Source organism: Lampetra fluviatilis, chromosome 4, assembly GCF_964198595.1.
Source record: "Lampetra fluviatilis chromosome 4, kcLamFluv1.1, whole genome shotgun sequence".
Classification (NCBI taxonomy): domain Eukaryota; kingdom Metazoa; phylum Chordata; class Hyperoartia; order Petromyzontiformes; family Petromyzontidae; genus Lampetra; species Lampetra fluviatilis.
In genome coordinates, this window is record NC_136278.1 from 12,580,405 (window position 1) to 12,595,470 (window position 15,066).

At 47.9% G+C, this 15,066-nt stretch overlaps 1 protein-coding gene across 1 annotated transcript in view; it reads left to right on the forward strand.

The window, feature by feature from the left end:
• C4H2orf42 (chromosome 4 C2orf42 homolog) overlaps nt 1-15,066 on the forward strand; it is a 39,560-nt gene that overhangs the window by 15,486 nt on the left and 9,008 nt on the right. Inside the window, exons 2-7 of the mRNA XM_078855097.1 lie at nt 4,178-4,810; nt 7,280-7,622; nt 8,648-8,752; nt 9,720-9,815; nt 11,855-11,959; nt 13,281-13,388. Of these exons, the coding sequence (XP_078711223.1) occupies nt 4,226-4,810; nt 7,280-7,622; nt 8,648-8,752; nt 9,720-9,815; nt 11,855-11,959; nt 13,281-13,388 (1,342 nt within the window). The 5' untranslated portion in view covers nt 4,178-4,225. The remainder of the gene's footprint in view (nt 1-4,177; nt 4,811-7,279; nt 7,623-8,647; nt 8,753-9,719; nt 9,816-11,854; nt 11,960-13,280; nt 13,389-15,066) is intronic.

Sequence of the window (15,066 nt, forward strand, 5' to 3'; positions counted from 1 at the left end):
TGTAGCTGCATTATGTAATACATCGCCCCGTGTGCTCTTAATAAACAAGAAGCCTTCTACTCGACGTGTCCCGGAAGTCGCTCACTACACATGGATAGATTTTGTAAGCAGGCTTTGCACTTGTCCAGGATGCACGGAATATGTGGTTTCATTTCTACAGGTTGAAATGTCTCCAGCAAATTACCAGAGTGTGCTGTGCTATTCCAAGTGACTCGCGATAGATCCTGCAAGATTAAATAATAATCAAGTGTAGTCTGTTGTGTACCATCTCCAAATCCCAATGTGGATACTGCTTTACTGGTCCTTTTGCAAAATCATCTTAATGGGCTCTGACGTCTGTTATACATGATTTTTTTTCACTGTATATAAACAATGTCAGTATTAGTTTCTCAGTTGCAATATATGTGAAATAAACGAGCGCATGGCTGTTTGTCGACCGCTTGAGTAGAAGCTGGCCCTTGTTATTGGAAAACATAAAATAATATATACGAGCGATAGAGCCGAAGAGCCACCATCTCTGTTCCACGAAGTTTACACATGTATGTTGAACTTCTTTCGCACCATACGTAGCCAACCACATTAATCGGAGGTGCGGGGGAAGGAAACAAACTAACCCGAAAAAGCCAGTTCTCAAGAAAGAATGTTTCAATATCGATGGTTTAAAAGTGTGCGTAGCCCCAGTGGCTTCCTAATATCGGAAGGAAGAGCATTCCAGACGGTCGCAGAATCGCATCTAAAAGCGTAACCATCTTTGTTCGATGGTTAGCCAAAAGCTGCTGCTGTGAGGATGACCAGAGGTCACATGATGGTGGTTTATGCTCCTTGACGAGATCAGCGAGGTATTGTGGTTGACTTGTGGCAAGCACTTTGTGTGTAATGGAGTGCGACCTTATCATCTATTCGTTTGGCAACCGGAAGACATCTAACTGTAGGATATGTCTTAGTGCAATCAAAGGGACAGATTTTGGTGAAACATGTAGAAGTCGCATCGCTTTGTAATGTATTCACTTAGCGTATTAGACCTTGATATTAAATTATATTGAGTGGTCGCGACCATGCGTGAGTGATTGTATTTCATCACCTGTGAACGCCAAAACATTATGCGGCGTGTATTCTTTGGGTACGGTCCCAGTGTGGACTACGGGAGCTAGGCCCATGAAGCCTGATAAGCTCTCCCCCCCCCCTCTCCACCTCCCTTCAACTTGCTTATAAGGGATTACATCTTGAATCATTGCTTCACTTGATGCAGCTAATTCGGCTGTGACGGTCCCACCTGATGACGGAGACTTGTGTTGCCTCCGAAACGTCGTGAATTTTATTTTTGTTTTGTTTTATTTTACTTTCATTAATTTTAATGTTTTTACCTACGTGACTTTACCGAAAAAACCTGAGAATACATATTGTTACGTTGATTCTAGTTATGGCAGAACTCTTCTCCTGCCTCACGTGCATTTCGTTATTATTATTAGCCGGGATGGCTATCTTTTAACCACGGGGGGGGGGGGGGGGTGATGTATAACAGGGTGACATTTGTGGGGGTAATTGTGGTTATGGGAGTATTACATAACGCCTTATTATAAGGGGGGCATATCTGGGGTAAAGGTGAAAGGCGGAGTTAGTCCAGAGGCTCCGGGAACCTGCTTGAAGGTTCTGGAAGGGGGCGTGGCCAGAGGCGGGGCTTGGCCACGCCGGGGTGCATATAAGGGGGGTCGAACCAGAAGTTCGGGTGCTGTTGCGTGACCTGGGTCCTGGCTGTGTCGCTGCTCATCGTCATCTATTCTTCTCCGACCACGTGGCTGTTCTTCTGCAAGACCCTCTCCGTCGCTACGCTAGTCGGACAGCTAGCGTAGCGTATGTCGGAGATGGGCTATGTGTTAGGATCGCCTGTGTGTAGCTGCATTATGTAATACATCGCCCCGTGTGCTCTTAATAAACAAGAAGCCTTCTACTCGACGTGTCCCGGAAGTCGCTCACTACACATGGATAGATTTTGTAAGCAGGCTTTGCACTTGTCCAGGATGCACGGAATATGTGGTTTCATTTCTACAGGTTGAAATGTCTCCAGCAAATTACCAGAGTGTGCTGTGCTATTCCAAGTGACTCGCGATAGATCCTGCAAGATTAAATAATAATCAAGTGTAGTCTGTTGTGTACCATCTCCAAATCCCAATGTGGATACTGCTTTACTGGTCCTTTTGCAAAATCATCTTAATGGGCTCTGACGTCTGTTATACATGATTTTTTTTCACTGTATATAAACAATGTCAGTATTAGTTTCTCAGTTGCAATATATGTGAAATAAACGAGCGCATGGCTGTTTGTCGACCGCTTGAGTAGAAGCTGGCCCTTGTTATTGGAAAACATAAAATAATATATACGAGCGATAGAGCCGAAGAGCCACCATCTCTGTTCCACGAAGTTTACACATGTATGTTGAACTTCTTTCGCACCATACGTAGCCAACCACATTAATCGGAGGTGCGGGGGAAGGAAACAAACTAACCCGAAAAAGCCAGTTCTCAAGAAAGAATGTTTCAATATCGATGGTTTAAAAGTGTGCGTAGCCCCAGTGGCTTCCTAATATCGGAAGGAAGAGCATTCCAGACGGTCGCAGAATCGCATCTAAAAGCGTAACCATCTTTGTTCGATGGTTAGCCAAAAGCTGCTGCTGTGAGGATGACCAGAGGTCACATGATGGTGGTTTATGCTCCTTGACGAGATCAGCGAGGTATTGTGGTTGACTTGTGGCAAGCACTTTGTGTGTAATGGAGTGCGACCTTATCATCTATTCGTTTGGCAACCGGAAGACATCTAACTGTAGGATATGTCTTAGTGCAATCAAAGGGACAGATTTTGGTGAAACATGTAGAAGTCGCATCGCTTTGTAATGTATTCACTTAGCGTATTAGACCTTGATATTAAATTATATTGATTGGTCGCGACCATGCGTGAGTGATTGTATTTCATCACCTGTGAACGCCAAAACATTATGCGGCGTGTATTCTTTGGGTACGGTCCCAGTGTGGACTACGGGAGCTAGGCCCATGAAGCCACTTATGCAACTGGAGCAGCTGTTCCCACAACTAATTCTAAGGGTCAAATTACACGGTGTTTGTTGCTTATGGCCGTGCACGCTCACTGGTCAAGTCTGTTGGTTGGGTTTCTATTCATGCCTCGGTTCAATTTTCACATTTACATCTGCGACTTAATGTAGTTCGTTTTTACGAAAAGGAAGGATGTAAATTCGTGATCTTTAAAGTGACAAGGTCTTATATGAGTTGTTAATTTTCCTGTCCTTAAGGTCAGTATGTTTCACTTGTTGGAAGATATTTCAGTTGACAGTCTTGGATAACTTCACTGAATTATTACACTTCTCCAGACTGTTTCGTCAGTTCTTAAGTCTTTTCAAGTAATTTGGACTGAATTTAAAATTGCCTAAGGTCTGCCAACCCCTATACATATATATTTTGATGTTATCAGCCAATTAATACGCATTTAGCTAATCGGTGTTTCTAATCATTAAGTAACGGTAACGCAAAACTGGCCGAAATGTCTTGTTTTGAGATTGGCTCGCATTAGAGCCATGAACTTTGGTTAAACGGATGACTGGATTGCTTTATTAAAGTAATGTGAAAGCTCAATAGGATGCGTTTTCTCATTTGTTGGAAACATTATACAACGCAACAGGGTGCTTTAATAATATAACCCATCGGTCATTGTGCTCGCCACTGAGCCAGTTTCCACTGATTTAATTGTCCTTAATCTCACAGCAGTCCACCAATGCTTCAGGGGAATTACCGAAAGCACAGTCTCATACGTCGCCAACTAATTCCTTTAGAACTGCTTTTTGTGTTTAGGTTGTTGTCCTTCCCCGCACCTCCGATTAGCACGGTTGGCTACGTACTGTGAAAAATAAGTTCAACATATATACATCTGGGTAGGTGTTGTAACATCCTCAAGAATATATTATTGCATTGGATTGTCATAGTTTATATTCCAAATAAAATGAAACCCAAATCTGAATTGGAAGTAAACGACAATTATCCAGTTCTCCTGTTGAAAACTAGATATAACATCCGCGAACTTACTGCTGGTAAAAATGAAGGACGTTTGCTCGTCCGCTGTGCAGTGAGAGACCTCGCGACGTGACTGTGTGGTGGCGTGCGTCTGTGAGTAGGCCGGCCGGCACGTGGCGGTGGTTGGGGCAGCCGGCGTTGGGCCGCCCATGGACGTGGTGGAGCAGTTGAAGGCGGTGGCGGCGGCGCCGGCCGCCTTCCTCTCGGACCTGGGCCGCCCCACGCTGCGCGGGGTCAAGCGCTGCCCCAAGTGCGGCACCTTCAACGGCACGCGGGGCCTCAGCTGCAAGAACAAGACGTGCGGCGCCGTCTTCCGCGACGGCTCGCGCCGCCAGGCCGCCGACGCGGTGCGCGTGATGGCCGGCGGGGCCGCCGCCGCCGCCGACGGCCCCCTGTTCTCGGTGCGCGCGCGCGACCGGGGGCCCGACCTGCGTGGCTTCGTGGAGCTGCCGGCGCCAGACGACGAGTGCGGCGCGGCCGGGGAGGCCGCGGGGTTCGCGCCGTCGGCCGTGCACGACGACCTCTTGCTGGGCGCCGTGGTGGCGGGGGTCCCCCGCTGCCACCTGCCGCACTGCCAGAAGCGGCCGTCGGACAGCATCCTCCTGCAGCACGCCGGTGGCGGAGACGCGGGGGCGGCGGCAATGGCGCGCTGCACGCACGTGCAGACGGCGCAGAGCTGCCAGGACCAGGCGGTGCCGCTCTCGCTCAAGAACTCGGTGCTGAACTCGCTGCAGGTTTGGCGCCCCGCGCTCGGCATTGTGACGCAAGGGCCGCGCGGAACGAGGTCTCACGCCGCCCGTCAAAAGTCTGGCCGGAGGGAAGGGGCACGCGTGGCTTAGGGGGAGCTGCTGCCCGGTCTTTCGGAGCTCTGAGCATCCCACAAAGCAGATGGGTTTTACATCTGACCGCCGTCTTAGTTTAAAACTGGTGTATGTCAGTGTAATTAGTTTGATGGTCTCGTATATATTTATTCATGGCTTTACCAAAAAACCTAACGTGTTTAATTTTGACCGCTCGCAGCTGAGGGTTACAATTATCAGTCGACTAAGAATTTAGGAGACAGACATAAAATTACCCCATCTGCATAGCCCAAGGTTTGCAAGTTAATACAGTACAGTAGTCTCAGCCTCATCTCTCGCAGAGTGAACAACGACTCACAGAGTTGACTTTCCACTCCATGAGGTCTCACCAAGTTCAGAGGGTGGATGCGGTAAATAAAAGAAAATTAATTCGTACAGAGCTGAGGATTGCAGTCGAGATGTTATAATAAACAAGTCCCTCCAAGGTTTTCACTCCCCGGCTTATGATTCCACTTCATAAGTATTTGAAACGGTGGTTTCCAGTGGAGTTTTATAATGGCGAATGCCTCATTATCCAATGTAATGCAAGCAGCCATAACTGGTAAATATTGATTAAACATTGAAAGGTTTTTTAATTGTTTTCATAACTTCCCGCAAATAGTAAATACTTTATTCCGCGCCGTTTCATTGTTGACATTTGCAGTTTAAATATTAATATTTAAACGATTCCTAAACAGCACAAACACTTATGCAACGTTTAATTTTTCTTCGTGTTTCATTACCAGTGCTAGCCTCCACTACTCATGAACCCTCATCCGCCGATCCATCTCACTCACTCTGACCACCCATAGCCACAGTTCACACCAATGGGTGAACACAGAGAGAGTCGCAAACATGGGGGTTGAGAGAAAAAGTTGGACGGTGACCACAACATTTACAAACTACAAACTTCAGATATTAGAAAAAAATGTTTTGAGAAAACTGGAAAGAGATAAAGGAACAAAACATGAGAAGATAACGGAAAAAAATTTGGGGCAAGAGAACAATGAAAATGGTAAGAAAAATGAAACAGTGAAAGATAACAACATCGCACAGTAATAGAGAAATATACAGTATACGTATAAAAATAAACACGACTAACATAAATAATCTTTATCTGTGCAAGAAACTAAAAAGTTAGAAAATTATCTGCAAGACTACTCAACCCCGAGCCCTTAATGCTTTGATATTGCCTTTGTGATGTCCGCCTTTTGGCATTCTCTGGTCTAACACCGGTCTTCTTTTTCGTATTGCTGGGGCAACAGTTTATAGCTTTGATGTCGAGGTGAGGCAGAGTGAGTGGTCGTGATGCCACCGGGAAAGGATCTCTCAGGGCCAGGAGTTCGGTGCTTGGGGCCATCCTCCGACTTGGGTGGTGGCCACAGTCGCAGTTTGGGACGCTCCTCACGCTCCACTTGTGTGGAGCAAGTGGGTAGCGTCTTCTTCCCTGGCCCTGTTCTCGGGCGGTCGAGGTGTTGTCCCAAGTTTTCCATGGAAGGTCGAACCCTGGGACCTCATCGCTCAGGGTCAGTTACCAGGTTCCTTGCGATTGGCGACGTTTGCAGTCAACCAGGAGTTTCGCCACTGAGAGGTAGGGCTGTCATTGGTGCATAGGGTTTGGACTGTGTTCCAGTAGTGGCTGCGGGATTTCAGACGCGTGTGCGTGGGGGGGGGGTGAGTCCGTTGTCAGTGGGAGTGCCTCGTTGGCTGATAGCCCGTGGTCTTATTTTCGGTGAATATTTTCCCTGCGGACGTCTGAGCATTCAATGTGAGATACAGCCATAAAGGAGGCTGTCTCTAATGTAGGCCACGCAGTTTCAAGGACAAGGCATATGTTAGCAAGGAATGTTTGTTTGCATGTTTTACCATAAGCATGTGGGGTTAATGCAGACTTGATGCCTTGCAATAGGTGTCTTATTTGGTATTTGACCATCTTAACCCTTTCCCCATTGTGATGACGTTCACGTACATCATCGGTTTTTCTTCTGATTCCAAATTCCGATTACGGACTTAAAAGGCCATGCGGGAGGGCGTGTGGCACAGTTTGGTGTCAGCTATCGTAGAGTGCGGTCGTGTTGCTACAGTTCTCTGCGGTGAGTACAGTGTCTTTAAAAACAACGGCGCGACTATGCCTCTCGAAGTAAAATGAACGCCGACCCGCTTCCGCGCTCCGAGATTCGGCGGTGAACGGGACAGCACCCACCATGCAACTTGCAGACGTCTCGGAACGGGCAAGGGTTAACATCTCCTAGATTATTGCTGGAATGGGTAAGGCCATTCCTCTTTTCACCATGAAGAAAGGCGGCGATATTAAAGGTGCGTGCGGCGGCTTACTCGGTTGCGCGTGCGTGCGCGTGTGCGCAGGTGCCGAGCGAGGTGAAGCAGGCCATCTGGCTCCTGGCCACGGAGACGGCGGGGCCGCTGGTGCAGCGCGTCACGCGCTCCTCCATGGTGGTGAAGTGCAAGCCGGGCCCTCGACACCCACTGGGGCTGCTGCACTGCACCTTCAGCCCCCGCGCGCGCCCCAAGGGTCCGCCCGAGCCCTGGTTCCACTGCGCGTGCCGCCCGGGCAAGCGGCACTGCCGCAGCCTGGTGGGCACCGACCCCGGCGCGCTGTGCGTGCACTTCTACGCGTGCGTGTGTGCCTTCGCCAGCGACCCCAAGCTCTCGCAGGAGCTTGACGCATACATCAACCTCGGCGCCAACCGTAAGGGCCCGCGGCCTCCCCCCGCACCCCCCACCGTCTGTATGTATGTTGCACTTCTTTCGCAGGGTACGTAGCCAACCGCGTTAATTGCGGCGGAAGGACAACAAGCTAAACACAAAAGCAGCTCTAAAGAAATACGTTTTCAATCTAGATGATTTTAAAGTGCATAGCTGCCAGTGGCTTCATAATATTGGAAGGAAGAGCGTTCCAGACGGCCACAGAAGCGCATCTGAAAGTACGCGATGCTGTGCCCACCATTGTTCGATTGCGAGCCAAAAGTCTTGTCTCCAGTATAAAACACAGCAAACTAAACAGATAAGTAATCCACTGCATGTTGTTACTAATCCAACCGATAATAGGCACTGCATATTCTCAAATTAACACGATCCACTGTAATTTATATTACCACATTAACCCCCCTCTGGTCTTCGCACCTGATAGGCTCACGGTGATGACATCACCATTGCTCTATTTAAGACTGAACCAGGAAGACTTCTTCACAATTCTAGCAAATCGCCTGATGAAGCTGGTCAACAAAAAAAAGTTTTTTTTGGCCTGGACTTTTGCAGCTGTTTTAGACTAATTTCAGGGTGCTGATTCCAAATCTGATCTCAGATTTGCTCTATCACATCTCATTTTTATGCTATCGGCATACCCCATTTTCATTGATTTTACCTGAAATTAACTCTGTCACTTATGATTACAAGTTGTTGCGAGTCAGTAACTGCTTTAGTGTTAAAATATGGTGCTGTATGTTTAGGATAGTGTGTTTATAATATAATTTTATGTAGATATCCACATTTATTTAATATTTTTCTTCTGCAGTTTTTTTTGAAAATGCAATATTTGATATCTCAAAAACCTGATGTGATAGACAAAAACTGATGCCAGATTTGGAATCAGCACCCCAAAATTACATTAAAACCGTTGGAATACCTTATGCCAGAAAAAGTGTGTTGACCAGTGAAATTATTACGTATCCGTGGCGACCGGCGGTTGTTGTTGCTTTTGTGTTTGTTACACAGCCATGTTTGAGACGCAGCTGGGCGACAGCAACGTGAAAGTGCTGACGCCCACGAGCGAACTGTGCCCCGTTCGAGGCGCCAAGAAGAGGCGGAAGGAAGAGGCCGGTGAGTTCAAGTTCAAGTTCATGTATTAGGTATAGCCCTGTGAGCCATTCGGCTCTTGGATCGGGTGCAACCGCAACAAACAAAAAACAAAAACATGAACAAGAAAACATCTTAAAGTGAATATGTGACTAAGTGAAAACAGAAAATCCAAGAAAAAACGGCAAAATATTGCAGAAAAAAATCACCGTACACCAACGCTGTGTGCAAAAGTCCCAGTGGGATGCAAGTCAAACAACCAACAACAACCACAAGACACATGCAGCCACTGCAGCCACAGCAACGAACTCCGCAGTGATGCCGCTCTTTGCTTTCACCGTGGGTGAGGCTGTTGTTGGCCCGGCTTATAATTCTCGTACGTGAGGATTCGAAAGGATCTCACTTAGCAGGCAGCGGAAGACGCGAGTAAACACTCATGAATGTACACTGGCAAACGTGTGAGTTTTTCTCATTTATTAATCACAATAAATGCTTTTTTCATCGTCTATAACAATCCAGGTATAGTGGTTTTTATGTTAATTCGTCTTTTAAAACATCTAATTGTTAGTATGTTTGTTATATGTTGGTAGTTTGTAAAACAAATGTTCAATACAGCTGATTCTCGCATTGCTACCAGTGGTCAGTGAAACCTAAACCACCACCCACGCTGGCCAGCGTGGTCAACTATGCTCACGTCGTCGCATTAAGATGTTCTGTGTTCATATTTAGTTTGTTGCGGTTGCACCCGACTCAAGGGCCGCATGGCTCACAGGGCTATACCTAATACATTAAACTTTGACAAAAGCCCTTTGACGGCCATCCAACAATCGTTTGGGAAAAATTCCGTCGAGTGCCCGCAGGTAGGTACTGACGTCGTCATAGCGCGTGGACGCCTCGTGCTTGGCGGGGCGCGTGAGGTGGCGCCATGCCGGGTGCGAACGCACCGCCGCTTTCCTCTCTCTCTCTCTCTGCCTTCCTCCCTCTGTGTCAGCATGGCAGCAGCTGGGCCAGGACCCGGACAGAGGGTCACTGGAGAGGACGCCGGGGGGCAAGAAGCGACCCGGATCGCCCAGTGGCAACCGGCAAGGTGTAACGCACGCAGGAGGGCTTGACGTCGCCGTCAGCCTTGGTGGCAGGGTGGGGGGCGGGCCGAGCTCGGGGGGTTCCCACCTCTGGGCACCACGGTGGCGAGATGTTAACTATCTCGCCCGGGATACAGGAGGTCGTGGGTTCGATCCCGACAACTGACGCCTGCTGCTGTATATTTGGAGTTTGCGTGTCTCTCTCTCTCCGTCGTCGAGTGGAGTTTTTCCCCGGGTCCTCCGGTGTTTCCCTCCACACTGAGAATCAACATCACGCGTTTAGACTTTAGAGTATTTGTCTGCTATAAATGTCCACGTGATGATAAGCCACTTTGCTGAGCTGTCATTTGTAATGGCCAGGTCACTCTCAAAAAGAGTTACATAGCTCAGTAGGCCTTGCCTGGTAAAACTAAAATAAAATATATTTTTTGAATCTTAAAGTTTTTTTTTTTATGAACACAGTTTCTGAGTACAGGCCCAAAGAACCGAAACATCAAATGGCCATCAAAAACAAACGGCACCATCACAGTTTTAATTGATAAGAGCAAAGCTGTTACCTGTATTCTTGTACAGGGAGATTGAGTTTTCAGGTCCATATGGCCTACAGCCGTTTCAATACGGGCTAACAATGTTTCTGTTTATATGTTTGTGTTTGTCTGTAGGATGAACGTTGCGATTTATAAGGGCAACGGCGTGACCAATAAGGTCTGAATTGGTCTGTTATAAGATAGGGCACTGATAAGGGGTTGACAGGTCTGTCAGACGGAACACGTTTTTTCTTAAATTGATCAAAGGTATAAGAGCTTTGGTAAAGAGATGACTGCTGCTGCAATGTCTCTGCTGTTCTCCTGGGTTTGAAGGGGTACTTCAAAGCTAAGACACTTTAAGCCAAGACATTTCTAGATTTTTCCATTTCAAACTCGACGAGAATATCGCGTGGCATTATCGGCGAATAACTGTAGGCTAAGGTGAACAAACATATTGACACTGTATAGCAGAGGTGTGGACTCGAGTCATGTGACTTGGACTCGAGTCAGACTCGAGTCATGAATTTGATGACTTGCGACTCGACTTGGACTTGCATAACAATGACTTTGTCCCACCTATGAGATGTGGACTCGAGTCATGTGACTTGGACTCGAGTCAGACTCGAGTCATGAATTTGATGACTTGCGACTCGACTTGGACTTGCATAACAATGACTTTGTCCCACCTATGCTGTATAGCATCACATATATATATGAACCTGACATCCATTGTAATTGGGATTTTTAAACTGGAAATAAGATATGTTTAAGGTACTAACTGGGCTGTTACTGTCATATCTATGTGTGTGTATGTGTTTGTACATACGTCTGTGCGTTTTTGTTCCTGTTATGTACACGTAGTTTCACACTCGTGCCGTGGGAATGTTGAGTTTCCACAGCTGTAAACGAGAGATGAGTTCCGCCCTATGTCCTGCACTTGTTCGAGTCTGAATCACCTCAACTTGACACATGCTTGTGGTTTTGCAGCCATGCAGTATGTGCACGAAATACGCGTATTTCTAATCGTGTATTTGTCGGGGCTTCGGTATGTGATTATCCGTAAATTGGTGTTTAATGTGCTCTATGTACTTTATGTATTGTATTATATTATTTTATTTTTATTTTACTTTTATTAATCTTAATTTTTTACCTACGTGACTTTACCGAAAAAACCTAAGAATTTGTATTATACCGTATGTGCAGGAACGTGCTGTAGGTCTGTATTTTTATGGGCTGTGTAGTGCATATATGAATGTGCATAGGCATAAATATATACGACTGCGTGCTACATATCATTTCTACGTATAATATTCGTTGATGTGTTATCACATTGCAAACAGCATTCAGCCAGAGATCCGAAATCGTATCTGCTGCTTTTGGGTTCAATCCAGCACCAGTTTCAATGGATCCGTACCAGTCTCACCAGTAAGCTATGCAGCGTATATATGTCCCTAGGTATGTTTATTGTTTGTATGAAGGCGTACGACGCACTCACATGTATGTGTGTGGATGTGCAGCGATCGCTCAACCGGTGGACGAGAGTCAGGTGATCTTGACGTTCCGCGAGTGGTTGTCCAGCGTGACGGAGAGAATCAACCAGACCATGCACTACCAGTTTGACGGTACGCATCAGCAACCTCGCCCACACAACGCTGCTGCTCAACGCGACGTGGAACGTGCACGTGAAGGCGGGCGGTCCAAGTGAATGCCACGGATGGACGTGCCGTCGGGCACGTTCCCTCCTTTGACTGCCACTCCGTCGTTCATCTCGACCCCCCCATCGTTCCTACTTGCCACGCGTCCTGCCCAATTCCACTTCTTAGCAATTTCACATTCAGAGTTTGTGAGAGTTTGTGCGGCTGTGCTCCCCGGTTGTGTCCCTCTGACAGATATATTCAATTCGCGAACTTGTTGTACGTGGATTTTGTTTTTCTCATGTTTACCACGAGCCCCACTTTGCAGCCTTCTTTGTTAAGTTCTTCAGAAATGTAAACTGTAGTTTGTCTCTGTTGGTTACAAGTTCCACTTTGCTTTTGTTATAGCATTCTAGGGCCACAGTGGCGAGATGTTAACTACCTCGCCAGGTCTACGGGAGGTTGTGGGTTCGATCCCGACCTTTGACGCCTGCTGTATATTTTGAGTTTGCATGTCTCCCTGTGGTCGTGTGGATTTTTCTCCGGGTCCTCCGGTTTTTCCCTCCACATTTAGAAACATGCATTTAGAGTATTTGGCTGTTATAAATTTCCATTTGATAAGCCACTTTGTTGAGCAATTATTGGTGGCCCGGTTGCTTCTGAAAAATAGCTAGTTGCTTAGTGGGCTTCATTTGGTAAAATTAAAAAAATTGTTTCGTTTATTTGTGTATGCATGGAGAGTAGTGTTGTGGTAATTGGCACATTGTGCTATGAGCTCATACTCTTTTTCTACACCAGTGGAGATTGGCATTTGATTTCTGTATGTGCCAGCCTTGGTGTGTCACCATTACACACAACGTGCTTGCCACAAATTAACCACACGACACCTTGCCAATCTCGTCAATGAGCATAAACCATCATCACATGAACTCCGGTCATCCGCGCAGCAGCTTTTGGCTTACCATCGAACCAAAGACAGTCGCCTCATCGCGCGCTTTTAGGTGTGCTTCTGCGTCCATTTGGAATGCTCTTCCGTCCGATATTAGAAAGCAACTGGACCTATGCACTTTTAAATCTAGATTGATAACCCCTTTCTTTAGAACTGATATTCGTGTTTAGTTTGTTGTCCTTCCCCCACACCTCCGATTAGCACGGTTGGCTACGTAAGAAGTTCAACGTACATGCATCACATGGAACCTCTCCTGTGGTTTTCCGACCCCACCACCACATGTGCCCTGTTGGCTTGCCAGGTATCACCCACTCGAACAACAGTCTCACGGTGCGCGTGGACGCGTGGGTGTGTGAACAGGCAAGCCGGAGCCGCTGGTGTTCCACGCTCCGCAGGCGTTCTTTGACGCCTTGCAGCAGCGCATTTCAATGGGGAACAAGAAAAAGCGGCTGCCAAACTCCACAGTCGGTGAGGTCTCTGGCTTTGGACCAAAAGGCCATAAATCTGCACGTGTCACCTCCACGAGCAGTGATGTCACGGGCCCAGTTACGCTTTCCTTTCAGTGTCGTCGCCGCTTCCGCCAGGTACTGTACGTCATCGCCTCGGAGCCTTTGATCTCGTTAGAGGGAGTTTTTGGCAGATGACAAAGCGGTTGAGCCGTCGTAAAATGTACGTGCGAGTACGATTCAAACGTGTGTCCGTGTGTCGGTCAAGACCTCGCCGCGTGGTATAACCTCGCGGTTAACCCAGAGCTGGTGCAGAGAGATAACCCAAGCAGTAATCCGTTATCACTTGTGCATAGCGAACGGTGATTGTCAGGAACCTCCTGGTTCCACCAGCCTACAGGGGATTATTGTGTCTGTCCGTTCGTCGTGCATCCATTAATGGGAGGGGTGGGGCTGGGTGGAGAGGGGAGGGTGGGGAGGGTCTGAGTGGGGAGGGTGGGGCTGGGTGAGGAGGGGAGGGTGGGGAGGGGCTGGGTGGGGAGGGTGGGGCTGGGTGGGGTGGGGAGGGGCTGGGTGGGGAGGGTGGGGCTGGGTGGGGGGTGGGAGGGGTGGGGCTGGGTGGAGAGGGGAGGGTGGGGAGGGTCTGAGTGGGGAGGGTGGGGCTGGGTGGGGAGGGGAGGGTGGGGAGGGGCTGGGTGGGGAGGGTGGGGCTGGGTGGGGTGGGGAGGGACTGGGTGGGGAAGGTGGGGCTGGGTGGGGGGTGGGAGGGGTGGGGCTGGGTGGGGAGGGGCTGGTCACCCCGTAGTGCCCTTATAAAACTCAACGTTTAACCTACTCACACCGGCTTGTGCCCGCCCTCACAGTCGGGCATATTTGCGGAATACACCACGCCGCCGTTGACCCTGGCCATTGACTGAGCAACCCAACGTTCCTACCAGCTCCCTCCGCAGGAATGTGTTTTGAGTCGGCCTATAAAACTGAGTGGAACAGACGTTACGTTATTTACAAGGTCGCACTCATGAACCACACGACACCTTTCTGATCTCGTGAAGGAGCGTAAATCACTATGGGAACCTCATTTGCCAGTAAAAATATGATAATTGGTTCTTTACCCTTCTATCTGGCAACAAAACTGACACCTTTTTACAAGGAGTCATGTTTGCATAGACCGCAATACCTGCAGTCATAATACAAACAAAAGAACATAACTCTGATAATGTGCACTGTCCTTGAAGTTGATTGGTCCACACCCGAGACAACTTTCCTTAGAGCCTAGTCTCATATGGGTTGGACCAGATGACGCCAAAAGGCGCACAACTCAAGGACAATGCACCATCAGAGTATGAGAGCTCGGGGCAAGCATCTACACTATGGGAACCTCATTTGCCAGTAAAAATATGATAATTGGTTCTTTACCCTTCTATCTGGCAACAAAACTGACACCTTTTTACAAGGAGTCATGTTTGCATAGACCGCAATACCTGCAGTCATAATACAAACAAAAGAACATAACTCTGATAATGTGCACTGTCCTTGAAGTTGATTGGTCCACACCCGAGACAACTTTCCTTAGAGCCTAGTCTCATATGGGTTGGACCAGATGACGCCAAAAGGCGCACAACTCAAGGACAATGCACCATCAGAGTATGAGAGCTCGGGGCAAGCATCTACACTATGGGAACCTCATTTGCCAGTAAAAA